This window comes from Terrapene carolina, unplaced genomic scaffold, assembly GCF_002925995.2.
Source record: "Terrapene carolina triunguis isolate 2854851 unplaced genomic scaffold, T_m_triunguis-2.0 Scaffold120, whole genome shotgun sequence".
Lineage (NCBI taxonomy): Eukaryota > Metazoa > Chordata > Testudines > Emydidae > Terrapene > Terrapene triunguis.
This window is the reverse complement of record NW_020664471.1, coordinates 1,172,076-1,199,981: the sequence shown is the minus strand read 5'-3', so window position 1 is coordinate 1,199,981 and position 27,906 is coordinate 1,172,076. Positions and strand designations below refer to the sequence as shown.

Below are 27,906 nucleotides of genomic sequence, written 5' to 3'. Positions count from 1 at the left end.
TTCTGTTAGTCTTAAAGGTGCCACAGGACCCTCTGTTGCTTTTTACAGATTCAGACTAACACGGCTACCCCTCTGATACAGATCTAGGAAGTATCCGTAGAAGCATCTTCCCTGTTACTCCAGGAGGTACCCATTCTATAGCTCCTAGGCAAAGCACAGAAGCTACTTCTTCCTTAGCTGAAGGTCCCTGAAGAGGGACAGGGAATGGGAGTGGGGAAAAGGACTAAACTGCAAGACTTAGCCATGGCAGACAACATCCAACACCCATCTGTCAGTTATAGAAGTCCAAGCCTAAATGGGGGTGGGCGGCAGGAGTCAAACTGGCATCCAAAGGTAGGGTATGGGCTGGCACTTGAGTGGTTAAACGTGGATCTTGACCCATCCATCAAGCCTGTTGTCTGGAAGCAGATGAAGGCTGATGTGCAACTGAGGAAGACGATGGCTGCCTCCAAGAGAACCATGGCTTCTTCTTGGGTACTTAGAAGACCATGGTTGAAGGTAAGTATCTTTTGCCTGGATTACCTGATATTTAGAGGGTTCACCCATTTGGGGCTGTGGCCTGGATGCCAAATGAATAGAATGTGGCCGGGGAGTTCTTCACGGGAGTATGATGTGTCATCCGTGTGTGCACTGAGTAAGTCTGCCCTAGAAGGGCAAATCCTCATTTCTACACTTCACTTCTTTCAGAATGCCAGAAACGTCCAGCTACGAAGCTCTGTGCATTGTGACTGCGGTGGACATTGCTCATTGTGTGTCATGATCACAGGCTGTAAGAAGGAACCAAGGGACAGCTACGGCTGCTCTGCCCTTTATGCCCTTAGGTGGGAGGGCACACGAGCATTCATGGCCCAGCAGACACTAATATTCAAAAGATTCCAATATCACATGCATGAGACACATGCACACTCAGAATGGGATCCACACTGACATGTACACAAGGAATTTATTTTTTCTGATTCAGTTTCAGGAGGTGCACTGCTTTTTGCTTCCTACCCTACCCACTTAAAAGTGAGGGAATGAGGATGAAGTGTGAAGAAAAGTATTTCCCCAAGATAAACAACTACAAGCCCAGATGCTTCCTATTCCACAGTGCTTACTTCATCTCACTCAGCTCTTGAATCAGTGATGCAATCTGATTAGATGGACTTTGATCTTGTAGCAGCTGTTGTAACTGCACAGAGAAGCTGGGAAAAGCAAGTCTTGAAACTTGCAGTGCAAGGTAAAAAGCAGTCTCTCTTCCCAACTGCACTCTCTCAAACAGCGCTCTCTGGGATCCTCGTTTTACACAAGGAAGTATAACCAAACCTATGGATACTACTCTGGTAACACTACCACCGAGTCATTTTAACCTATCCTTCTTGGCTGAACAGATAATATACTTCTATCGGTGAAATCTCGACAAGCGTCACAGCTGACACCAATTCAAACTATATAATTCTCAAAACTATATAAAAAGGACAGTGAACTTGAACAGATCACCTCGGATCCAATTCCCAACAAGCAGAAACCCTGCTCTGTAAAACTTGTCTTTAAAGAGAAAGCTTTGCAGACCCTATACTATATGGAATAAAGTTTAATGTCAACTGATGGGGATATTCCCTTCACTGGAAACCCATGTTTCCCTAATTCATGCAAGCAAATCTGGAACAATGTTTTCAGAAAGTGTTACTGTTAATTAGCTGTTAATTTCTATTTCCATGGGAGAAGGCTAACATAGATGGGTTTTTGGAATATTTTGTTTATAAACAAGCATTCCAGTATGTCATAAATTCTAAAACACTGTCATTTTGCTGATATGTGCCCCTCAAGAAAGAAATCCGCTGGTGAATTTTCAGAGCACTGCAGCATTCCCCCCTTGCTATGTGCAGAACTTGATCTTCAGCAGTGAGTCAGACAGTTCAGAATTCTGAATTTACCTCCTCTAGGTCTTTTTTTAAAGTGTTGTGAATGGCTACTCACCACCAAATCTATTTGATTTAACAAATGATTGGAACTCAGAAGACCTGGGTTCTATTCCTAGCTCAGCCACTAGTCTGCTGGGTGACCGTGGAAAAGTCACTTCACCTTTGTGCCTCAGTTTCCTCATCTGTGAAATGTGGATACTGATATTTACCTCCTTTGTGAAGTGCTTTGAGATGTACTGATGAAAAGCACTATAATAGTTAGATTGATAATAATAAACAATAATTCCTAAAAACCTTTTTGGGACACCACCAATTTGTTAACACACGAATAGCAATGGTATGAAAGTTCTCAAAGCCCAGAGAAAACAAAAAAGACTATTTCAATGGTATATTTAAAACCTAAGCTCAATTTAATAGTAGTAGTTATGCAATGATTTCTTCTGGCCATATCAATTTGTTTTACCTTTCTAGTGGTTCCAGATTTCTGCTCAAAAGAAATGACCAATGTCACCCTGTGCTCTCACAGTGATTAGAGATCTTATTTAAGCAATTCAAAAGCATTTGATTTAGCAATTCTATTATGGATAAGCTAGACTGATTTTCCAAATAATTATAATTACTTATATGAATCGTGCAATATTTCAACACATACTAAGATTTTACATTTTTTTTTAAATGCAAACTAAAAAAGGCAAATCAATACTTAAGCTCTGGACCTATGCATATCCAAGAGTGAAGGATTGTAGCTTGCCGTAGTTTCCTCAAAACCCACAGACTTGAGAAAGCTTGGAAATTCAGACTTAAGGTTAATAAAAAAAAAAACCAATAACAAATATCAGAAAGAATGGAAACAAATAATGAAGAACTTCTAAAAAAATCTTTATTTCTGCCTCTGTTCTGTAGCATTCTGTGCACTCATCACACCTTGTGGAGAAGATAGAGACAGTCTGATGGAAGATTTTATAGGAACCTAAAGAAGTTTGAAACCTGTGGATATCTTTAACCCATTATATCTATTTTATTTATATAGGATGTCTATGGAGTCAAAGAACTTGGATGTATGTAACTTTGGTTTTCTTTATATGTTATCTAGGATACTTAAGTGATTTCTCACAAACGTAAACTATCTACTGGTAAGTCTTGGTCTGATCTTTACGAGATTTGAAACCAGATACTGTAGTTACATGTCTATGCTTAGTCTCATATTGACACAACATTTACACTTTTACAGAGTGCCTCTGGGGAACTATTCCAAATGAACGTCCCTACATGTGGTCACTTTGGTGAAGCAATGTAAAATTTCTAGAAAATTCCCCAAAAGTCTTAAAGAAAGCAGGAAGTGTTCACTCTATCATTGTAAAGACAGGTACAATGCAGTTTAAATGTTACAGCAGAGTACAAACAAGATTAAAGTAGTCCAAATATATCACTTCCTCAATTTTCAGAGTAACTGGTGCAATTAAATGTGCTTTGTTTGTGGATGATGTAGTCTCTGGTTTTTCACTTTTTTTCTGGCCTGTGACACAGAGGTGGAGTTAAAGTTATTCTGTAAACCTTGATTGGTCATTTCCATATTTTCTAATGCTGAGGGAGAGAGAGAAGGCATACCATGTAATCGTAACTTTGAATATCCAGGGCAACGTTGTTGTTGTCAGAGTATGACAAGAGTCTCTGAAAAGCTTTTCCCATTAAGTCACTGATTATTTTATTCTCTCTCGTTATATATTAGGACTGTCGATTAATCGCAGTTAACTCACGCGATTAACTCAAAAAATTAATTGCGATTAATCGCAGCTTTAAATTGCACTGTTAAACAATAAAATATCAATTGAAATTTATTAAATATTTTTGGATGTTCTTCTACATTTTCAAATATATGGATTTCAGCTACAACATAGAATAAAGTGTACAGTGCTCACTTCATATTTTTTATTACAAATGTTTGCACTCTAAAAATGTTAAAAGAAATAGTATTTCAGTTCACCTCATACAAATACTGTAATGCATTCACTTCAACGTGAAAGTGCAACTTACAAATGTAGATTTTTTTTGTTACATAATTGCACTCAAAAACAAAACAATGTAAAACTTTAGAGCCTACAAGTCCACTCAGTCCTACTTCTTGTTCAGCTAATCGCTAAGACAAACAAGTGTGTTCACATTTGCAGGAGATAATGCTGCCCACTTCTTAGTTCTCAGGATACTTTTGTAGCCGGCATTGCAAGGTATTTACGTGCCAGATATACTAAACATTTGTATGCCCCTTCATGCTTTGGCCACTATTCCAGAAGACACGCTTCCATGCTGATGGCACTCGTTAAAAAAATGTGTTAATTAAATTTATGACTTAATTCCTTGGGGGAGAACTGTATGTCTCCTGCTCAGTTTTACCCGCATTCTGCCATATATTTCATGTTATAGCAGTTTTGGATGATGACCCCAGCACAGGTTGTTCATTTTAAGAACACTTTCACTGCAGATCTGACAAAACACAAAGAAGGTACCAATGTGAAATTTCTAAAGATAGCTACAGCACTCGAAGATTTAAGAATCTGAAGTGCCTTCCAAAATCTGAGAGGGATGAGGTGTGGAGCATGCTTTCAGAAGTCTTAAAAGAGCAACACTCTGACGTGGAAACTACAGAATCCGAACCACCAAAAAAGAAAATCAACCGTCTGCTGGTGGCATGCGACTCAAATGATGAAAATGAACATGCATTGGTCCGTACTACTTTGGATCGTTCTCGAGCAGAACCTGTCATCAGCATGGACATGTCCTCTGGAATGGTGGTTGAAGCATGAAAGGACATATGAATCTTTAGCGCATCTGGCACGTAAATATCTTGCTATGCCGGCTACAACAGTGGCATGCGAAGGCCTGTTCTCACTTTCAATGACATTGTAAATAAGAAGCAGGCAGCATTATCTCCCGCAAATGTGAACACACTTGTTGTCTGAGTGATTGGCTGAACAAAAAGTAGGACTGAATGGACTTGAAGGCTCTACAGTTTTACATTGTTTTGTTTTTGAATGAAGTTATTTTTGTACATAATTCTACATTTGTAAGTTCAACTTTCATCTTAAAGAGATTGCAGTAATGTACTTGTAATATGAGAATTGAAAAATACTCTTGTTTTTACAGTGCAAATATTTGTAATCAAAAATAAATATAAAGTGAGCACCGTATACTTTGCATTCTGTGATGTAATTGAAATCAATATCCAAAAATACTTTAAAAATTTTTATTCTATCATTGTTTAACAGCGCAATTAATTTTTTAATTGCTTGAGAGCCCTATTTTTATATACATACACGTGTGTATACATACATATATGATTTATATTAAAAAAAAAATCTTAACTCCATCTTAATCAAATTTAAATCCTTGTGAATTTCCCTACATTATTTGGGGGGGGGGGGGGGGAGGAGAGAGAGAATATAAGAACGGCTCAGTGTCAGGAGTTCCTGTGAAGGTACAAGGCGTGCAGAGACTTTGGAGAAGACTGCAAGGTGTTTCTCGTGCCTCCTCCCTCCCTCCAATGTGAAAGCTTCATTAGGGTCGTGGGGACAGAAGAGAATGTACAGCGGATGTCTCTTGAAATTGCTACGTACATCTTGTTTTCTTCCTAGCCTACCCACATATGGCACTCTCTCCTGCTTACCCCTCATACTACTCCTTCCTCACAGGACACCCCACATTGTGGTCACCAACATCTGAGCCATATGGTCTTTTATGAACTCTACATAGCCCATAATTAATGCTGTGTGTCTGTCATGGAAGTCACTGATTCCGTAACTTTCCGTGACACTGGCAGCCCCTGGGCAAGCAGCAGCTTGGATGTGGGAGGGGGCTCAGGGCTGGCCAGGGGGCTTGGGGTGCGGAGCAGTGCTTACCTGGGCAGGCGGGGGAAGGCTCCCCAGAAGCGACCGACATGACCCTGCAACTCCTGACCTAGGCAGAGTGGCCAGGGAGCTCTGCCCGCTGTCCCTGCTTGCAAGCACCGCCCCTGCAACTCCCATTGTCTGCAGTTCCTGGCCAATGGGAGTTGCAGAACCGGAGCTTGGCAGGGGCAGCACACGGAGCCCACCTGGCCTTCCCTCCCCATAGAAGCTGCAGGGACATGCGGAGCTGGGTAGGGAGCCTTCCAGCCCCGCCAACTGCGCCCTCCAGCACCAGCTGGGGTTCCAGTCCATGTGCCACCGGTGCTTCCCCCCTCCAAGTGCCAGCCAGGGTCGCGCACTGCTGCCCACCCTTTCCTCCCCAGCACCAGCGGGGGTCCCAAGCCACCCCCGCAGCACCCATGACACCCCCAGACTGCCCCCCCCCCCAGAGCACCCAGGAGCCCCGACCCAAGTTTTAGTTATGGGTAAATAGTACAAGTCATGGACAGGTCACAAGCCGTGAATTTATGTTTACTGTCCGTGACCTGTCCATGACTTTTAGTAAAAATACCCATCACTAAAACGTAGCTTTAACCATTATGTATGTGAAAACTTTGCGATGACAACAAAACTTCTAAAACTACTAAAAAGGTACCAGTCCTTGCCAAGTCCAAAATATTAAGCCTAATTTAGAATGAGGCCAAGCAATTTTGACAACTTTCAATTTCTGAACTCTCATCTCTCTGAAATGCCTCATCCAATTTGTTTCAGACTTTTAGGGAAAAAAATCTCTCCTGGCATAAAAACATATCTATAAAATTTCACATGTATTGGTTTATTTTGGGCAAAGTTGTAACAAGTTGTGTGTGTTGGTGTGAAAGAGAAAAAGAAAAAAAAAAAGTGGTCATATTTATGACTGACTGTTTGCTTCAACATTAACTGTAAGGAGACTTGCCTCTTCACAATTCACCAAGATTAGGCCACATATATTTGTCTTGTAACTCACTTCTAAAGAAGTCCATATTTAAAATCTCAAATCTGCTCTAAACTACTGGCTGTCACATAAAAAAACCAAAACCTAATACAGGGTTGGGTGGGGTTTTGTTGTGGGATTATTAATGGCAGATTTATATATAAAACTAAAAATGTCCATACTGGTTCAGACCAATGATCCATATAGTCCAGTATCCGGTCTTCCAACAGTGGCCAACGGTAGATGCTTCAGGTGAATGAACATAACAGGCAATTATCAAGTGATTCATCCCCTGCTGTCCAGTCCCAGCAACGGGCAGTCAGAGGCTTTAGGACACCCTGAGCATGGTGTTGCATCCCTGACCATCTTGGTGAACAGCAAGTGATGGACCTGTCCTACATGAACTTATCTAATTATTTTTTGAACCCTGTTATACTTTTGGCTTTTACAACTTCTCCTGGCATTGAGTTCCACAGGTTGACTGTGCATTGTGTGAAGTACTTTCTTTTGTTTTAAATCTACTGCCTATCAATTTCATTGTTACATACACCTCAACAACAACTGTATACACAGAGAATAGCCCATTTCCCTGGTGATAGCCTACCGTGCCTTTATCCTGAAGGCACATCATTAGCGTGCAGACATCTCCTGTTGCTTGATGGTTCACCAACATCATGGCTTCATCTTCTGAAACCACTTTAACATCATCTCCCCATTCGACTACTGTTAAAAGGAAAAAAAAAAAAAGTAAGAGTAAAGCTTTAAATCTGATCAATTTTTTAAAGCTCCTAGAAGTCTTACAAATAGAAACCTACATGCTGCATGCCAATTTAAACTGGCACATAACACTGGACAATCATTAGATTAGCAATGCCATTTCCCCAAGCAAAACAGGAACCCAATTTGTAATTTTTAATCAGCAAGCACTGTAAAAACAACTGAAATAATCTACCAGAACATATATACACACACAATAAATCTCTTTTTTTTTATATCAATCACCAGACTTTATTTGGGCCCTCAAAACCAACTATAAAACTTTTGACCCATCTTTCAGATTGAGCTGTCTCCCCTCATTAGATGCAGAAGTGGCCCAAAACATCACATTTTAGTCTCCACATTTGTTTCACCTCCATGTTTATTCTTAAGAAACTGTTCTGGTTAAACAAAAAAGCCCTGACAATTTAACATGCTTAATTATCCTAAGCTACATAAGCTTACCTACAACTTCTCCAAACTTAAGAAAATTATTTGTAGGAGAGAAAGTGTGGGTTCAGAGAATGGAGTTGCTCAAAGAACAGGAACCATTAGTCATTATTTAGTATAGCTGAGACCAAAAATGTGTGTGGCAAGAGTGGTGACAGGATGTTAATCAGCAGCTGTGCTATTCAAAATTTACAAGAACAAGCAAAACTACCAGAACAGGTCAGAAGGCAGACATCAACATTCTTGACTTGATGGTCACAATATGACTAAACTTAGAAATGAAAGAGACAATCTCCTACAGGAGCACAGAAATGATGAAATTTTGGTAAAAACTTTGCTCAAATGAGAGACCTTTAAACACAAACACACACAAGCCTGTTGCCTGAGCAATGAAAGACTTGAGTGAGTAGAATCCCTCCTCAGCTGTAAGCCCGGACACTTAGGCCTGGTCTACACTAGGCTTTTATGTCGACTTTAGCGCCGTTATATCGAATTAACCCTGCACCCGTCCACACCAGGAAGCCATTTAGTTCGACATAAAGCTCTCTTTAAATCGATTTCTGTAATCCTCCCCAACGAGAGGAGTAGCGCTAAATTCGACATGGCCATATCGAATTAGGCTAGGTGTGGATGGAAATCGACGGTAATAGCTCCGGGAGCTATCCCACAGTGCACCACTCTGTTGACGCTCTGGACAGCAGTCCGAGCTCGGATGCTCTGACCAGCCACACCCCCGGGAAAATTTGAATTCATTTTCATTTTCCTGTCTGGGCAGTTTGAATCTCAGTTCCTCTTTGGACATCGAGGGGAGCTCAGCAGCAGTGGCAACTATGCAGAGCTCTCCAGCAGAGATGGCCGTGCAATCCAATAGAAAGAGGGCCCCAGCATGGACTGATCGGGAAGTCTTGGATCTCATCGCAGTGTGGGGCGATGAGTCCGTGCTTTCAGAGCTGCGCTCCAAAAGAAGGAATGCTAAGATCTACGAGAAGATCTCCAAAGCCATGGCAGAGAGAGGCTACAGCCGGGATGCAACGCAGTGCCGCGTGAAAATCAAGGAGCTGAGACAAGGCTACCAAAAAACCAAAGAGGCTAACGGACGATCCGGATCCCAGCCCCACACATCCCGTTTCTACGAGGCACTGCATTCCATCCTGGGAGCGGCCGCCACCACTACCCCACCCCTGACCGTGGACTCCGAGGATGGGATCATGTCGGACATGACAGCGGACGGGGAAGATGAAGAAGGAGATGAGGAGGACGAGGCAGTCGACAGCGCTGGCACCGCTGATTTCCCCGACAGCCAGGAGCTCTTCATCACCCTTACCGAGATCCCCTACCAACCGTCCCCATCCCTTACCCCGGACACAGAATCAGGGGACGGATCAAGCAGTAAGTGCTGTAAACATGTAAACATTTATTTAAAACAGAACGGTAATATTTATACTATTAACAATGTATATTTATAAAAGTGCTGTAAACTAGTAAAAAAATAATCAGGTACAAAACAGGAATATTTACAAAGGTAACAAATGGGTTTTGCATGATTTCTCTGTCTTAGGCTCTTCTCAATTTAGTCCCAAGTATTTTAAAAAAATTTCACAATGTCCGTTACTACATGATTCCCAGGCCCAAGACGCTCCACTCCAAAGTCTCAGTGCACCTACGCGAAAATCCGGTCAATGTGGCCGGGGATCGACGAGAAATCCTCGTAGGAGAACTCCTCGTAGGTCTCGTGGAGGTAGAGCTCAAGCCTGTTGATCAGGTTCCGGGGTAGGGCGATCTTAGTGGGCCCTCCGTGGTAGCAGACATGTCCCCTCCATGCCACAATCAGGTACTCGGGGATCATGGCCCGACATAGCATGGCGGCATACGGCCCCGGTTTCTGCATGCTTTCCCGCAGCATGCGTTCTCTCTGGGTGTCCGGGATCCTCAGGAGGGTGATGTCGCTCATGACGCCCTGCTTTGAATTAGGGAGGGGACTGTTAGTATTGGGACTGCTTTACAGCCACGCGGTGGAGGGAGAGGGGCAGCATACAGGGATCTTTCCCTGGGACAGCCGCGAGGGGGTGGGACAGGGGCAGAGTTGATGCTGTCCTGATTGCTGGCAGCAGAGACTGGCATTGCTTTCAATGTGAAAGGAGGCCAGTGCTACTGCTGGAGTTTTAAGCAGCCACAAGTCTGCGGCTTACCATTATTGCCCGCTCCAGAAGTTCAGGTCTCCAGCCACAGTTCTCTGAACACTCCAAGACCTCCGCAAGTCCACAGGCACTGAAGGCGACGGCCGAAAATTCGACCTTGTCCTGAGTGCGCATGTGAGAGGTTCAGTGCATGGTCTTGTTCACAGAGAAAGACTAGGTTCTTTGTATACAATTTCATTTATCTGTCTCAGGAATTCACTCCCTTTTTAAAATTCACACAGACACATCTGCGACTGTCTCCCAACCCAGCCTGTCAGCACACTCCCAGAGGCTAGCGCAGATTAGGCGGAGGAAGAAGAAGACGCGTGAAGACATGTTCACAGAACTAATGGGCTGCTCCCGAGCCCAGGCAGCCCAGCAGACACAGTGGAGGGAGAACTTGTCACAAATGCACCGAGCAGTCATGGAACGGGAGGAGAGGTGGCGTCAGGAGGACCAACAGGCTACTGAAAAGCTGCTTGGACTAATGAGGGAGCAAACGGACACGCTCCGGCGCCTTGTGGATGTTCTGCAAGACCGGAGGCAGGAGGACAGAGCCCCGCTGCAGTCTATCTGTAACCGCCCTCACCCGCCACCAAGTCCCACACCACCCTCACCCAAAGTCCAAAGAAGGAGGGGCGGCAAGGGCCGTTAAAACTTTCAATCAACCCCTGCAGACTGCTCTAGCAGTAGAAGGCTGACATTCCCCAAAATTTCATAAGTCCTTTCCTACCCACCTCACACAAGCCCCCGTCCAAGTTTCACCCCCCACGTTTCATGTCTGGTTCGCAATAAAATGTTTGTTTCTGTTCATTACTGTTTCAGTCAGGTTCTTTTGAGGGAGAGTCTGTCTGGAGGGGGGGAAGGGGCTTGGTAATTGGACAGGACAGTCACCTTTAGCAGGGTACAGAGGCGGTGTCAGGTCCAGCATCAGGACACATACACAGTGCAGTCACTGGTTACCCTGGTCAGTCTGGGAGGTGCTTTTCATGTTTTGGGGGGGGGGGGTTGCTCTGTGACTTTGTGGCGGGGGAGGGCAGTTACAGATCTTATGCAGCGGTCCTTATCCTGGCTCACAGATCCACGCAGCAGGGGATCTGTAACCCTACCCCCCCTGCCAGAAAGTCACATAGCCGACACATACACACAGTCCCCCCCAGGAGTGCTGGCAGGCTCCATTGAAATAACCAGTCCACCAGTGCGGAGCCTGTCATTCCGGGAGTTTAGAAGTATCATTTGCATCAGAACACTAAACCCGCCCCCCGCCACAGTCTGCGTCCCCGGTTTAAAATATTCCCGCGAAAACAGCAATACAGACAACGGTGTTCATTAAAAAATCGAAATGATTTTATTTTTTGGGAAGGGGAAGGGGGTGAAGGTTGTATGTAACTGGAGAGGATAGTCAAAATGGACTGGGTAAAGAAACGGGGGCAGGTTCAGCTTTTCTGTCCACAAACTGAAAAGTCACTGGTTGCCCTGCTCACTCAGGAACCTAGCTTTCAAAGCCTCCCGGATGCACAGGGCGTCCCGCTGGGATCTTCTAATGGCCCGGCTGTCTGGCTGGACGTAATCAGCAGCCAGGCTATTTGCCTCTAGCTCCCACCCCGCCATAAAGGTCTCCCCCTTGCTCTCACACAGATTGTGGAGCACACAGCAAGCTGCAATAACGATGGGGATATTGGTTTCACTGAGATCACAGCGAGTGAGTAAGCTTCTCCATCTCCCTTTGAGACGGCCAAAAGCACACTCCACCACCATTCTGCACTTGCTCAGCCGGTAGTTGAACAGTTCTTTTTCTGTGTCCAGGGCGCCAGTATAGGGCTTCATGAGCCAGGGCATTAGCGGGTAGGCTGGGTCCCCGAGGATGACTGTAGGCATCTCCACATCCCCAAGAGTTATTTTGTGGTCTGGGAAGTAAATACCTTCCTGCAGCCGTCTAAACAGACCAGAGTTCCTGAACACGCGAGCGTCATGAACCTTGCCCGGCCATCCGACGTAGATGTTTGTAAACCGTCCCCGATGGTCCACCAGTGCTTGCAGCACCATTGAAAAGTAGCCCTTTCTATTGATGTACTGGCTGGCCTGGTGGTCCGGTCCCAGGATAGGGATGTGAGTCCCATCTATAGCCCCACCGCAGTTTGGGAATCCCATCGCGGCAAAGCCATCTATGATGACCTGCGCGTTTCCCAGGGTCACTACCTTTGGGAGCAGTACCTTGACGATTGCCTTGGCTACTTGCATGACAACAACCCCCACGGTAGATTTGCCCACACCAAAGTGGTTCGCGACTGACCGGTAGCTGTCCGGCGTTGCAAGCTTCCAGAGGGCTATGGCCACTCGCTTCTGGACAGTGAGGGCTGCTCGCATGCGGGTGTCCTTGCGCTTCAGGGCAGGGGACAGCAACTCACAAAGTTCGAGGAAAGTCCCCTTCCGCATGCGAAAGTTTCGCAGCCACTGGGATTCATCCCAGACCTGAAGCACTATGCGGTCCCACCAGTCCGTGCTTGTTTCCCGGGCCCAGAATCGCCGTTCAACAAAATCCACATGCCCCATTGCCAACGTCATGTCCTGGGCGCTGGGGCTCGTGGTTTCTGACAGCTCTGTGCCACTCTCCGACTTCAGGCTCTCACGGCGGTGCCGTAGCCTCCTCGCCCGATTTCTCTGCATCTGCCTCAGGGAAAGGTGTATGATAAGCTGCGAGGTGTTGAGAACGGCCACAAGTGCAGCGATGGTCGCAGCGTGATCCATGATCGCAGTGCTGTGGCGTCCGCGCTGTCACTGACCAGAAAAGTGCGCGAACTGATTTCCCGCCGGCGCTTTCATGGAGGGAGGGAGGGCGTTAGTGACGGACGGATGACGACAAATTTTTTTTACCCAGAAGGCATTGGCGGCTCGACCCAGAATTCCGATGGGCAGCGGGGACTGCGGGAACTGTGGGATAGCTGCCCACAGTGCACCGCTTCCAATATCGACGCTCGCCCCGTTAGTGTGGACTCACGAAGTCGAATTACTGTCCTTAGTGTGTCCTTAGTGTGGACACACACGTTCGACTTTGCAATATCGATTCCACATATTCGATTTAAGTAAAATCGAATTACCCTCGTAGTGTAGACATACCCTTAGATGCAAGAACCACATGGAGAGGGAAAGCAGTAAAGAAGTTCTATTACGTTCGGAAGGAAAATGCTGGATAAAGTGTTTTTTGTTTGGTGGGGGATTTTTTTTGCAGCTTTATTCACTACCTCATGAAGTTCTTACTTGGCTGACAACATACCAGTTTTTGACATCACCACGAGAGAGAGAGAGAGAGACATATTAGAGTTCACCTCTATCACTCTGTCCTACAGAAGTTAACACCATGACTGCCATCAGCAACAGCTCTCTCGGCCAGTCAGAAAAGGGCTCACCACACGTGTGTCTCAGTAAATTGCACTCTTATTACTCTCCCCCATCCATCATCTGTATAGTAATTGAACTAAGCACAGCAACACAATACCCGCTGAAGACAGGAAGCAGTACTCAGTGCATAACATGGATTTCCAAGCCCTACCAAAAGGACACCTTTTGAAGTTTATTTTCTCCTCCTTTGGTTGATAAAGGTCATAATGTTGATGTAATATACTTCGACTTTTATAAGGCATTTGACTTGGTACCACATGACATTTTAATTTAAAAACAGGAACGATGTAAAATTAACATGGCTCACATGAAATGGATAAAAAGCTGGCTAAGTGACAGATCTCAAAATGTAATTTTAAACAGAGAATCATCAAACAGGTGTGATTCTTGTGGGGGACAGCAGAGATTGGCTCTTGGCCCTATGCTGTTTAACACTTTATCAATGACTTGGAAGGAAACAAAAATCACTGATAGTTTGCAGAGGACACAAAAATTGGGGGAGTGGTAAATAATGAAGAGGAAAGGTCACCGATATAAAGTCATCTGGACTGCTTGATAAGCAGTCAGTATGCAAACAATATGCATTTTAATATGGTTAAATGTAAACATATACATCTAGGAACAAAGAATGCAGGCCATACTTACAGGATGGGGAACTCAATCCCTGGAAGCAGTGACCCTGAAAAGATTTGGGGGTTATGGTGGATAAACAAGCTGGACATGAGCTTTCGAGTGCAATGTTGTCACCAAAAGGGCTAACGTGATCCTTGGATGTATGAACAGGGGAATCTAGAGTCGGGGTAGAGAGGTTATATTACCTCTGTATTTGGCACTGGTGTGACTGCTGCTGTAATACTGTATCCAGTTCTGGTGCCAACAATTCAAGAATGATGTTGATAAATTGGAGAGGGTTTTGGTACAGTCTTGAAAACGATTAAAGGATTAGAAAACATGTCTTACAGAGATAGACTCAAGGAGCTCAATCTTACTTGATTGCAGTCAAAAACCTATATGGGGAACAAATATTTGATAATGGGCTCTTCAATCCAGCAAAGAAAGGTAGAACATGGTCCAGTGGCTGTAGTCGAAGCTAGACAAATTCAGAGTGGAAATAAGGTGTATATTTTTTAATACTGAGGGATATGAACTATTGGAACAGTTTACCAAGGGTCGTGGTGGACTCTCCATCACTGTCAATTTTTAAAATCAAGATTAGATGTTTTTCTAAAAGATACCCTCTAGGAATTATTTTGGGGAAGTTCTATGGCCTGTGTTATACAGGAAGTCAGAATAAATCACCACAATGGTCCCTTCTGGTCTTGGAATCTGTGAATCCTCAGAAATCCAGATAGCACTGCACTCAGAATTCAGGAGACTTACAGAGCTTTTGGCCATATCTGACAGCTACAATATATTGTTGAATTGAGTCTTACATACAAAAAGTTAAATTCTACATCTGGACCCCAACTCAACTAATCAGACAACTGACATTAGGAGAAAGATTTCTGGCACCATATAACATCCTCCTGCCCTCTCTGTCGACAGTGAGAGAAGCAACAGATCCTCCTCTATTTGCTTAACACACAACGTGGAAGATTCTACCTATCCCTAACTGGCTCCTTGACCATTTGCAAATTCTCTCTCTCTCTCTCTCTCTCTCTCATTTTGTCTTTCCCTGAATTAATCCTTAAAAGTTATAAACTGAATCGTACTTGGAGCAGATTACCTGAACCCGGAATCAGTTTACAGTTCATCTATCATGTACCTATATAGACAAACTAACACACAGTACTGAGAGAAACTATCCATATATCTGAGGTTATAGGGAAAATATGATGATTTTAAGTTTCACATGAGAAATACCATAGTATGTGATCCTTTATGAAAGCATAATTTCAGTATGCTTTCACTATGCAGCTAAATTGACAACTTACCAATGAATAAGCTGTGCTTCCGAAGTCTGGCCCCGCTCCCTCCCCCAAAAAATACATTATGCACATGTAAAGTGCATTTTTCACAGGCACCTAACTCTTACAGTGTCAAACCAATTTTTCACCAGATTGCTCAAAAAGGGGATTGCCCAACAAGGGCCATTTCCTTGCCAAATGTCAATTTTTTAAACTGCAGTCATTTCCACTGTTCAAAAAGTTGCAATATTTATTTATTTATTTTTGGGAAATGCATCAATATGGCTCGTTCTGAATGCCTATAGAGGAGCAGACCTTCCGTGCAAGCTGAACCACACACTGCATGAGAAGTACTTCTTGGGAGGAGTGGTATGTATGCCTCCTTTTCATATTGTACTACTTGATCTTTAGACAATAAATTGGCTAAGCTTGGTTATCTGGTTTCAAAAATATTTTTATTATTGAATTACAAGGACAGTCAACCAATTGGCTATACTTTAGACAGACTCCACAGTTGTTCACATGGGTCTTGCATGCAGCACCAGGTGAGTTTGTTTTTGCAATTTTTTTTTAAAAGGAAAATATAATGGTAAACCCCCATAAAATTGGCAGGGACACCAATCAATGAGGCAGGTGTGGTACTGATGCTACTTCTAACTTTTTTTTTAAAAAGTCTAATTTCAAGTTCATGGTGTGTCCCTTTAAACTTCAGTGTAAATACATACATAGTCCTATCATGGCAGGCACTCCCGCCCTTGTAAATTTTCAGACTGTTAGGACAAGGAAAATGAGTGCATTTTTCTTTAAGGGATGTTGTGGGATTGCATTCACTTCTGCGAGTGGAAAAACACAGCTCAATCACCAGGTGTGTGGCAACAAAACAAGGGGACACTGCTGTTCTTCACCATGGAAAGGCAACAGTTCAGTGACAAACATGTGTCACTTGGGGCTCCTGAACAGCAGCAAATGCTCCTCTCCTAATTGCCTCCCATTGCCAAGGCACATGGCATATCACAGTGATTCTGAATTTAGCAGCTCCAGAAATAAGTCATGTTTCTGCAAATACCAGTTCAGCACAATGAGGGACAGATAACACAAGAGGGAGCAGGAAACTTGCATACCTTTACCAATATGCCAGCTGCCCCTGGCAATTAAAACTCAACTGACATAATTAAAAGGAAGAGAACCTCCCACCTGTACACATCAAGCTTATTTTATCTGCATGCGTAACTGTCCGTTATTCTTGTTTCAAAAGAAAAGTTTTACTTTTCAAATGCCTGGACTTCTTCAGTGCTGATTTATCTGGTTATTAAACAAGATGACGACAAAGCTAAAAAGCGGTCTCATTTTTTCCTCCTGCCTTTGGGCAATCTTAGTTTACTACATATTTCTGTATACTTGGACTTCCATCTGCCACGTTTCACAATTCGAGTTTCACTACCTATACAAAGCTACAGGCCAAAGACTTCAGAGCAATCTCCTGCAATGCCAACTACTAGTAAACCTATGACCATACAGCCAGTCTCCTTTCCTCGGTGCTATCAGAAAGACAGCTAGTCCTGGGAGGCAAGAATTTGAAGAACATCAAGAATGATGTACACCATTAGGCAAAAAAGAGAAAGAAATTTTGTGCAACCATCTGAACAATATCTGCTGACTATGGCCTTTGAGTCTGTGACTTGCCATACCCTGAAGAAACCTGAGGGAGGTGAGATGGTACAGGGAACCTGGCTTTTCTCTACTGAAGAGACCGGGAATTTTGGGGAAATGTTTTTTTGCCTAGGAAAAAGTATACGAATACCTAATCCCAACAAAAACAGGAACATACTTGGAACGTCTCATGTACTCAATGTTCCAAATACTTCACTGTATCTGAACAGTTCTATTTCAGTGGGAATTAAAAGCTAGGACAATGCACATAGAATCTGAAGTGGCTTATGGCAGTGTTACACTGTAGAGTACATGTACAGTGATAAGATGCATCTCTTCTCCTAAAGCAGTGTTTCTCAAACTGGGGTCCACAATACTCCAGGGGGTCTGCGGTCCCCGCTGATCAACTCCTCCCCCTCCCTCCCAGTGCCTCCTGCATGCTGGGGAACAGCTGTTCAGTGGCGTGCAGGAGCGCTGGGAGGGAGCGCTCGGGGGAGGCGGCTGAATCATGTCCAGGGCCACCGGCCCTGCTGCTCAACTCCCCCCCTCCCTCCCAGTGCTATCTGAACGCAGCGGCATGCTGAAGGCACTAGGAGGGAGAGAGGGAGGGGCCGGAGTGGGGAGGGGCCGTGCTCGGGGGAGGTGGCAAAAAGGCGGGAAAGAGAAGGGGCAGGGGGGGAGCAGAGGCAGGAAGAGGTGGGACGGGGCCTGAGCGGGTGGGTCTGGGGGTCTGGGAAAAATTATAAATCAAAATGGGGGTCCTTGGGTTGTTAAAGTTTGAGAACCACAGTCCTAAAGCAGGGGTACGTAAACCATGGCCCACGGGACTGAATGACTCACAAGAACGAACAGCAAAAGATACTGGAGTAATTTTTTTTTTTAAAGTTATAAGTATGCAGAGTAACCTCAATTATCCAGATATTTTAAGGACATACCTGCCACCTTCAGGTTACAGAGTACCATCAAGTTTTGAAATCTGTGCATAGAGTTTCACCAACCTCAAGCATAGACTCCAAAGCCATCTGGCTGGCTCCCCTGCTTATGAACAGCCAGCTTAGGAGAGAGATTCCCGAAGGCGTACATACTTGGGACAAAGGGGATGGGAGAAAGTGCCCAGAAACTCTGTTCCAAGGGCTTGATCCTGCACCATTCAAGTCTATGGGAAATTTTCCTACTTATTTGAATGGAGGCCGGATCAAGCCCCTACATCCATAAGGCTAAGATTTTTTTCATTGATATTTTTAATGAAAGTCATGGAAGCCAGTGACCAGTCCCTGACTTTTACTAAAAATATCCATCACAAAATGGGGCATCACTAGGCAGTTGCGGGGGCATGGCTGGGAGCTCCGGGGACCATCACTCCCCAGGGGTCCCCGCCTGCCACCCGGGATGGCCTGCGAACTGCAGGATACCCCCACCGCCTGTGGGCTAAAGTCATGGAGAACTTCGGAAGTTATGGATTCCATGATTTCCACAAGCTCAGTGATAAAATCATAGCCTTACCCATAAGCACTGAGCTTCAGGCAGCTTTTGAGGCCTCTCTGCTGCTCCTTCTCCCGAGCATTATGCCATTATTATCTGAAACCTAATTATGTCAGCAATAAGTGGGGACCTGGCCCTGTTTCAGTTAAATGAGATTTCATTATACTAATTTACAGATAGCAATTTTAAACTCATGGTGAATTTAGCGCTGATGAAACTTGCCAGATTAAGACTTTTGGATATTGAAATCTTCTACCCACAAAAAATACACACAAACAACATGGTTAGAAGTGGAAAAAGCTTAACCTACAGCTACCTCAATTCTGGCCTGGAAGGGCCATATCAGGGAGTGGAAGGGTAGTTGAGCCCCCATGTACAGGACCCCAGAGCTCCAAATTCAGATTTTGGATCTCACAGTTTTGGATCAGAGTTTGCAAGAACAACTAGTACATACAACTGTAGGGAAGTGATCCTCAAGAGAAAGAATGAAGCTTCAAAGACAGCATGCCAGTAAGAAAAGAATTAAGTATAAGAAAGAGAGAAGCAAATCTATCTGAGATTCATAAGGCAAAAAGGGTCAATATTCATCCATGTCCTTAGCATCAGTAAAAGCACTTTCATCAGCACCGTCCAAAATTAGACTACATTTTCTCAAAATCCTGCAGATTACTGAGCTTTCTATTAACAACTCTGTTTAGAGCCATTAGCATGAGAGCAATAAAAAAAAAAAAAAAAACCTTTTTTCCAAATTTATGGCTGAAATATTGTGCTTTGCTCTCCGTTTCTGCGACCAGAGTAGCAGCTGATATTTCTGAGAACGCTTTGCAACTTTATAAAATCATGATTAAACACATTTGGAGAGGGAGGGAGAGAGAAAATGAGAATTAAAAAGCTTTGAAAAGTACCCAATCTATTCACGTGTAGTGAATTCATACCAGCATAAAGATTGTTTATTCATTTTATACTCTTTGGCATATCTCTTCAGAGAAGAGATTCAGAAATCTAGACATTGTTTGCAAGGGATCAACTATGTGAATTAAGGCATAGCACCGTTAACCAATATGCATGAACTCATTTGCATATTTGCTTTTATTTTTAACTGAAAATTTGTTTAATTTTCTACTCCTTCTTTCTCACTACAGTATTAGGCCATGTCTACACTGCACAGCTTACAGCGGCACAGCTGTGCCACTACAGCCTTGCCACTGTAAGGCACACAGTTTAGCTGCTCGTTGTCGGCAGGAGAGAACTCTCATGCTGACAAAAGTAAAATCACCCCAATGAGGGGCAGAAACTTTGTTGGCAGGAGCGCACCTGCCACCGACAAAGCACAGTCCACACCGGCACTTTTCATCGGTAAAATTTTTGTTGATCGGTGGGGGGGGGCGACTAAAATTTTACCAACAAGAGTGCAGTGTAGACATAGTGCTAGTTGCTCTGCTACACTGGCACCTGCTATTAGAGTCAAAATAAATAATTTTATGGGCATTTGGATGCCTTTCAGTCCTGAGGAAACATCTAAGTTTACCATTTTTAAACCGACACACACATACACCCCTTTGGGGGTGAGGTAAGAGAGGGGGAGATGATGAGGGAAGTCTCCTACCAGAAGCCACTACAAGACATGCAGAGAGGAACCCAGATACAGTGCATTTCTCCCTCCTGACTGCAGTCTCACCCAAATCACAAAAATTGCTATGCTAAGTCCACAAATAAAGTTACAGAGCCCACAATAAGTAGTTCTAGGGTAGGAGAATCTTCAAAGCTCCTGCTTCCTTCAGGGGAGGGCTCTCTGTTTTGGAAGGGCGACATGCTGCCCCCCCCCAAACATTCAAAAATCATGAGTTAGACCACAAAATCATGCGATTGGCTTGAGTTATGAGATACTTAATAAATTTGGGGTTCAATTTATCTGCCTCCTGGATTTTGAACCTCTAGAGTGCATTCAGGTCATGCTGTCAAGCTTTTCTCTGCAAACATGGAGGGCTAAGACACTTAAAGCTGAGGCTAGGTCTACACTACAGCGGGGGGGTCGACCTAAGATACGCAACTTCAGCTACGTGAATAGCGTAGCTGAAGTGGCGTATTTTAGGTCGACTTACCTGGCTGTGAGGACGGTGGCAAGTCGACCGCGGCCGCACCGCCGTCGACTCTGCTACCGCCTCTTGCCGCGGTGGATTTCCGGAGTCGACGGTAGAGCCATCAGGGATCGATTTTATCGCGTCTTCACTAGACGCGGTAAGTCGATCCCCGATAGACCGATTGCTACCCGCCGGATCGGCGGGTAGTGAAGACGTAGCCTAAGTGAATTTCTCATGCAGTCACACAAATCCAGTAGTTGGTGCTTAAAGACAAAAACAAAAAAACAAAAAAAAACCACGAGTATTTCAAGACTTGCAACAACAAAAGAGTTGTGATTGGAAACACTGAAAACAAAGCAGTATTGTGTATTTTTTATTATCAGGATCCTGTAAATACACTCAATAACCTGTGCAAATTTTCAGCCATAAAAATCAACAGCATAAAACAAAAAGTACACTCTGCTTCCCTTCTGACCTCAGAAAGTTGTTCTAAGCCTCAGAACCCCAAAGTTGAATGAATTACTAAATTTAATACATTCTTCTCTGAATTCTAACATTATGTTTTATTATAATGAGGTATTATATACAGTCTAGTACCATCCAGAGTGGCTGGTCAAACCTTGTTTCAGCTATACCAGCGAAATACAGTTGTTAAACAGTTATTTGCCCTTTGTTATTGGAGGCCTTTGAGAGACAGAATTAGGAAATTCTGGGAATGGTGGCAGAGATTAGTTAGAAATAAAACAAATGATAAGCTTGATAAGCAACTGTGACATGCCAGGATACGATCCAGCTTGTAGAGCAGCTGTGTCACCCCTGTCCTGCAATCTTGGGTGTCTTACAATGATTTGCTGTAGTAGCTCCCACCTGGGATGGTCACAAACAGCCTTCCAGCCTGCAAGCCACAGCCTGAGTGTCTATGTGCAACTGTAACCTGCCAGCCACACGCGAGTTACACTCTGGCTCTCACCTGCCTTGGGTATACTGCAGAGTGACCCCCCCAACACACCCCCAGTCTTAGATTTTCCCCTGGAAATGTATGTCTTGAACCGCCCAGCCCCCTCCTGGACAACACTTTTTTATTATAGCCTTTATTTCTTTAAAAAAAGAACAACATGCACACAACTTGTCACCCCAAATGGAGTTTCCCCAGACACTTCAATTTTAAACACACTGGATTAGATAAAATAATAAAACAAGTTTATTAACTACAAAGAGATTATTTGTACTCATTTACAATCTAAGAGACATAAAAGTCAGAAATGGTTACAAGAAAAATAAAGACTTTACTAACACCTGACTTAAACTGTATCAGACTTAAGTAAAAATTTCTTACCACATGCTTTGAGCAGTCTTACTAACCAAACCCTGTAGAGGTCAGGAACTCTTCTTCCAGAGTCCAACAAATGCATCCTTTATCAGTACAGGTGCAGTGAATGCAATTGGCAGGGAGAGGCGGGGTATCCCTTAGGGTATTTGTCCCTCCCTTATTACAGTTTCAGTCCCCCTCTTGAAAAACATTTCTAGCTGGGCACCAGTAGACAAAAAGTCTACGTGGAAAGATGTTCCCTGCTGCATTTTTTCCCCCCTCAACTGTTTGAGCTTCCTTTGTTTCCCTTCCTGCTTGATTACTCTGTTCACTGCTTAAATGGAAATTAAGACAAGCCCACATTCCTTTGTTTAGGACAGACCTGTTTGCCAACCTCAGTTTGAGCAAGGCCATGGGGTTTGGAAGGTGTGTTATCATCATACAGGGAAATCTTGTGTGTTGCCACACATTTTAATCAGGACAATACTGACCAGCAAATTATGAGTTTTCGAATGTTACTTTACAAGACATATCTTGTACAAAGATTATTACAACACTGTATATGGTGTCAATACAGGGGTATATTCTATCTCAGCAGCTCATTGATTTCAGGGTTTCCATAATGACTGTGTAAGACCTGGTCAGTTTGGACCCTCATTCACCCTCCCCCATCCTCACCTCTAAATACATATCTGTATTTTCAGGAACTCTGGAAGGCAATTGGCTGCAGTTTGGGCTACATAATATGCCTAGACCTTGTAAAAACACATGCGTAGATGTATGGTACAGACAGTTCATTTTAAAAAGTACATTTGTCTGTGCAAATTAATAGACTTGTTCCGTGTTGTGAAAACAGAAATAACCTGATTATATCCTGTTTTAGATAATAATCAGTGTTCCACAGTAATTAAGAAAACATTTCCACATTAGAAGGCATTAAAAATACTAACTGAAAGAAAAGCAACAGCTTCTTCTGTCACACCCCTAACCTCCAATTGTCTTTGAGGTTACAGGAATTCCTAGCGAATGGCACAGAAGGCATCACATACTGTCAAGCTAAAGGCAAGGCAAACATACATTGACTGAAAGGAAAATGAACATACTCCTGAGAGGAAAGGGAGGAGCAAGAAGTGAGGTTTTTAAAATGTAGCTTCACATATTAAAAAAGGTTTACCATTTTACTTATGCTTCTAAGAACATACCTAGGGCCCCACCAATTTCACCTTCCCTGTGGAATCCGATGTCCCCTTGATCCTAGGAGCACTCCAGCAAAGGGGGATCCTAACTCTGGCTGGGCTGCAGAGGGACAGGACTTACCCAAGAGCAGCCTTCCAGGGAAAGAGCATCTCTCCTGGCTGCAGATAGCTCTGCAACACCCTCCTCCCCGAAGGCAGCACAGAAGGGAGGGTGGCAATTCCATGACCCCCCCTACAACAGGTTTGCGACACAAACACACACCACAATCCCCGTATGGGTCGGGACCCCCATGGTTACAACACTGAAATTTCAGATTTAAATATCTGAAAATGTGAAATTTATCAAATTTCAAATCCTATGGCTGTGAAATTGACCATAAATCGACCATGAATGTGGTGGGGCCCTAGATATAAACTTTTAATAAGAACTTAAGATACTGTGAGTACCTCTACTATTCATTCCAGCATCTGCAACCTAAAAGGTCATTCTAGAGACATTGGAGAGACAAAGTGGATGACAAAATATCTTTATTGGACCAACTTCTGGTGGTGAGAGAGACAAGCTTTTGAGCTTACATAGACCTGAAGAAGAGCTCTGTGTAAGCTCAAAAGCTTGTCTCTCTCACCACCAAAGTTAGTCCAATAAAAAGTACTTCCTCACCCACCTTGTCTCTCAGATATCCTGGGATCAACACAACTACAAACACTTCATAAAAGTCTAAGGACATGTCATACAAAGCAAAGATTCAACTACTAAAGAACATGTTTATGATTAACTCAATTCAGTATTATTGCAACAACTCTAAATTACACTATTGGTTAAATTTTCCCTCCCTCCCTCAATACCCTATTAAGTCTCTATCTTCATAGAATCACAGAAGAGAGAGACAGTCTCTTCAGCAATGAAGGCATGTTTACCACTATACATCTTCTTAATGACTTAAATCAAGTTTGATTTTAAGATGTCCCACTGAGCTTCCATCACTTCCCCAGGAAGACTACTCCATACCCTTAAACATCTCATTTTCCGGTGTTACAGACCCAGACCAGTGGGGTACAGGAGTCTGGTAGAGGGCAAATATACTGGTCACTGGATGAGTAGTTTTCTGTTCCCTGAGTGACCAGAGCAGGGGCTGCACTAGAGTAATCAGGAACCTGCTAGAACCAGTTAAGGCAGGCAGGCTCAGGGCCGGCTTTAAGCCGATTCGGCCAATTCCCCGGAATGGGGCCCCGCGCCTAAGAGGGCCCCGCAACGTCCGGGGCTGCCGGCGGAGCGGAAAAAAAAGCAAGCTGCGTCCTGCTTCTCCCCCCTCCCTCCAGCGCTTGCGCCGCCATACAGTTGATCAGCGCAAGCCTGGGAGGGAGGGGTTAGGAGGAGGAATGAGGCGTGCTTGGGGAAGAGGCGGGGCCAGGGCGGGGATTTGGGGAGGGATCCAATGGGGCAGTGAGGGGGTGAGGCAGGGGGTGGGGCCAGGGCGGGGATTTGGGGAGGGATCCAATGGGGCAGGGAGGGGGCGGAGTCGGGGCGGGCCGGGGCGGAGTTGGGGTGGGGGGGTGTGCGAGACAATTCGCGTCCCGGCGTTGGGCCCCGCACCTGCTAAAGCCGGCCCTGGGCAGGCTAATTAGGACCTGGAGCCAATTAAGAAGCTGCTAGAATCAATTAAGGCAGGCTAATCAGGGCACCTGGGTTTTAAAAAGGAGCTCACTTCAGTTTGTGGTGTGAGTGTGAGGAACTGGGAGCAAGAGGCGCAAGGAGCTGAGAGGGTGTGCTGCTGGAAGACTGAGGAGCACAAGCGTTATCAGACACCAGGAGGAAGGTCCTGTGGTGAGAATAAGGAAGGTGTTTGGAGGAGGCCATGGGGAAGTAGCCCAGGGAGTTGTAGCTGTCATGCAGCTGTTACAGGAGGCACTATAGACAGCTGCAGTCCACAGGGCCCTGGGCTGGAACCCGGAGTAGAGGGCGGGCCCGGGTTCCCCCCAAACCTCCCAATTGACCTGGACTGTGGGTTCTTCCAGAGGGGAAGGTCTCTGGGCTGTTCCCCAACCCACATGGTGAATCTCTGAGACAAGAAAATCCGCCAATAAGCGCAGGACCCACCAAGATAGAGGAGGAACTTTGTCACACCAGATATTCAACTTAAATTTTCTTTCTATTTTCATCCCATTACTCCTAGGTATAGCTTCCCTTCACCTCCATTGGTGGAGTTTATAAAGTCAGTCAGTCTTAAAATTACTCCACCACTGCCTTGGGTGGTTGCGACGGGATCTCCAGGGTACACCCTGGAATTGGGGTAGTGCTGTGTCCCCTTAACTCTCTCACAATGCTTTACTAGTGACAAGCAGCAAATCCCTCTGGGCACTGTTATCACTTAGTACAACAGCATATGGAGCCCCACACCAAGCTAAATTGTATGAGCACTCACGAATCTCACAGAGAAAGGCACCAGCAAATCTCCCACGCCCCCAGCCTTGGACCCCAGGAATACACCATCTTGCACTGCTCCAGACCCTTTCTTGAGCAATGCAAGTTTATTAATTGGTTCACCACTTTGTCAAAGGAAAGTGGACATGCACCAACCTTTGTAATCTGAGCAGATTTCCCAAACTCTTCAGACAAACTCAGCAGTAACGATAAAACATTAAAATAAGTTTACTGATTACAGATAGATTTTAAGTGATTATAAGTGGTAGGCACAAAAGGTCAGAGAGCGTTCCAGAAGAAAATAAAAGGTAAGTATGTCTAAATCCTGAACCTTTTTAGACTAAGCAGTATTTGGACGAAGCAATTTCTCTCACCCCACTGGATGTTGCAGGCAGGTTACAGTCCTTAATACACAGGCTTTCCCTTTAAGCCTGGGACCAGTCTCCTCAGTTCAAGTCTTTGTCTTCCCAGCATTCTTATTGCTTCCAGCACAGATGGCGGAGGAGAAAGGTAAAGGTACGATGCAACTGTCCCTTACTTTATATTCTTAGTCCATGTCCCTGAACAGAAACTAGTCCAGGCATGCCTGGTGGGCCTTGCTGAGTCACTGGGTTGAGCAATCCCCATTGTGTGGTGCTTCTCTTACAAAATTGTAAATCCCTTGTTTACAGCTCCCCTGCTGATTAATGGTCATCTAACACCCACCTGGGTGTGGATCACCTCCTTTATTGTCACTGGAGAACTAGCAGAGGACAACTCGCAAATTTACAACATATTTCAATAATAACCATACAGCAAAACCTCCTAACTTCATACACTCCAACGATATACATATTTTGACAGAACAATGGGTTTCAGCAGATCACGACCTTTCATATGACCTCTTATGTGGCATGCTTTGAATGAAATATCACAGCCAAATATGAATGATGAATATGGGGATTACAGGGTGCTACTTTGAGGTACAGTGTGTCACAGTAGTCACTTGCAAACTATCACAATCAGGGTGGATAAAAATCAATTTTTAAAAAAATAAAAAAATCCCATTCAATTACATCACATGAAGGCAGACAACTAAACATTGTAGACAAGTACTTCTAAAATGTCAAACTCTGGAAGTATTAAAATTAGTAAACTAGTTCCTGGTATTAAATGAGGATATTGATGTAACAGGCATCACAGAAACTTGGTGGAATGATGATAATCCATCAACATGATATGGTATTACCAAGATGCCAAATATATAGGAATGACAGTATAGGTTGCACTGGTGGGGGAGTGGCACTATATGTGAAAGAAACCATAGAGTCAAATAAAGTAAAAATCTTAAATGAATCTAACTGTACCATAGAATCTCTATGGATAGAAATTCCATGTTTGAAAAGTAACAGTATAGCAGCAGGAATATACTATCGATCATCTGACCAGGATGGCATCAGTGACTGTGAAATGCTCTGGGAGATTAAAGAAGCTACAAACCAGAAAACCCAATAATAATGAGGGATTTCAACTATCCCTGTTTTGACTAGGTACAGGTCACCTCAGGATGGGATGCGGAGATAAAATTTCTAGACACCACTAATGATTTCTTCTTGGAGCAGCTAGTCCAGGAATCCACAAGGGGAGATGCAATTCTTGATTTAGTCCTGAGTGAAGCACAGGATTTGGCCCAATAGGTGAATATAGCTGAACCGCTTGGAAATAATGACCATAACGTACTTAAATGCAACATCTGTGTGGGGGAAATGCCAAAGAAGCCCACTACAGTAGCATTTAACTTCAAAAAAACGGAAGCTACACAAACGAGGAAGCTAGTTAAATAGAAATTAAAAGGAACAGTCACAAGGGTGAAATGACTGCACGCTGCATGGAAACTATTTAAAATCATCATAAATAGAGGCTCAAACTAAATATATACCCCAAATAAAAGTAAGAGGACCAACAAAATGTCACCATGGCTAAACAGCAAAGTAAGAAAGGTGGCTACAGGGAAAAAGGCATCCTTTAAAAATTGGAGGTCAAATCCTACCGAGGGAAATAGAAAGGAGCATAAACCCCAGCAAGTCAAATATAATTAGACAGGCCAAAAAAAAAGAATTTGAAGACCAATGGGAGAGTGGGGGGGGGGGGTGGAAACTATCCACATTGATGCCAAGATCTTTCTTGAGTGGTAACAGCTAATTTAGACCCCATCATTTTATATGTATCGTTGGGATTATGTTTTCCAATGTGCATTACTTTGCATTTATCAATACTGAATTTCATCTGCCATTTTGTTGCCCAGTCACCCAGTTTTGAGAGATCCCTTTGTAGCACTTC

At 44.0% G+C, this 27,906-nt stretch overlaps 1 protein-coding gene across 2 annotated transcripts in view; it reads right to left on the bottom strand.

Annotated features, from left to right (window-relative positions):
- LPGAT1 (lysophosphatidylglycerol acyltransferase 1) overlaps positions 1–27,906 on the bottom strand; it is a 155,963-nt gene that overhangs the window by 98,175 nt on the left and 29,882 nt on the right. For both annotated transcript variants that reach the window (XM_026652544.2, XM_026652545.2), the window contains one exon: positions 7,363–7,481. In XM_026652544.2, coding sequence (XP_026508329.1) covers positions 7,363–7,481 — 119 coding nt within the window. The remainder of the gene's footprint in view (positions 1–7,362; positions 7,482–27,906) is intronic.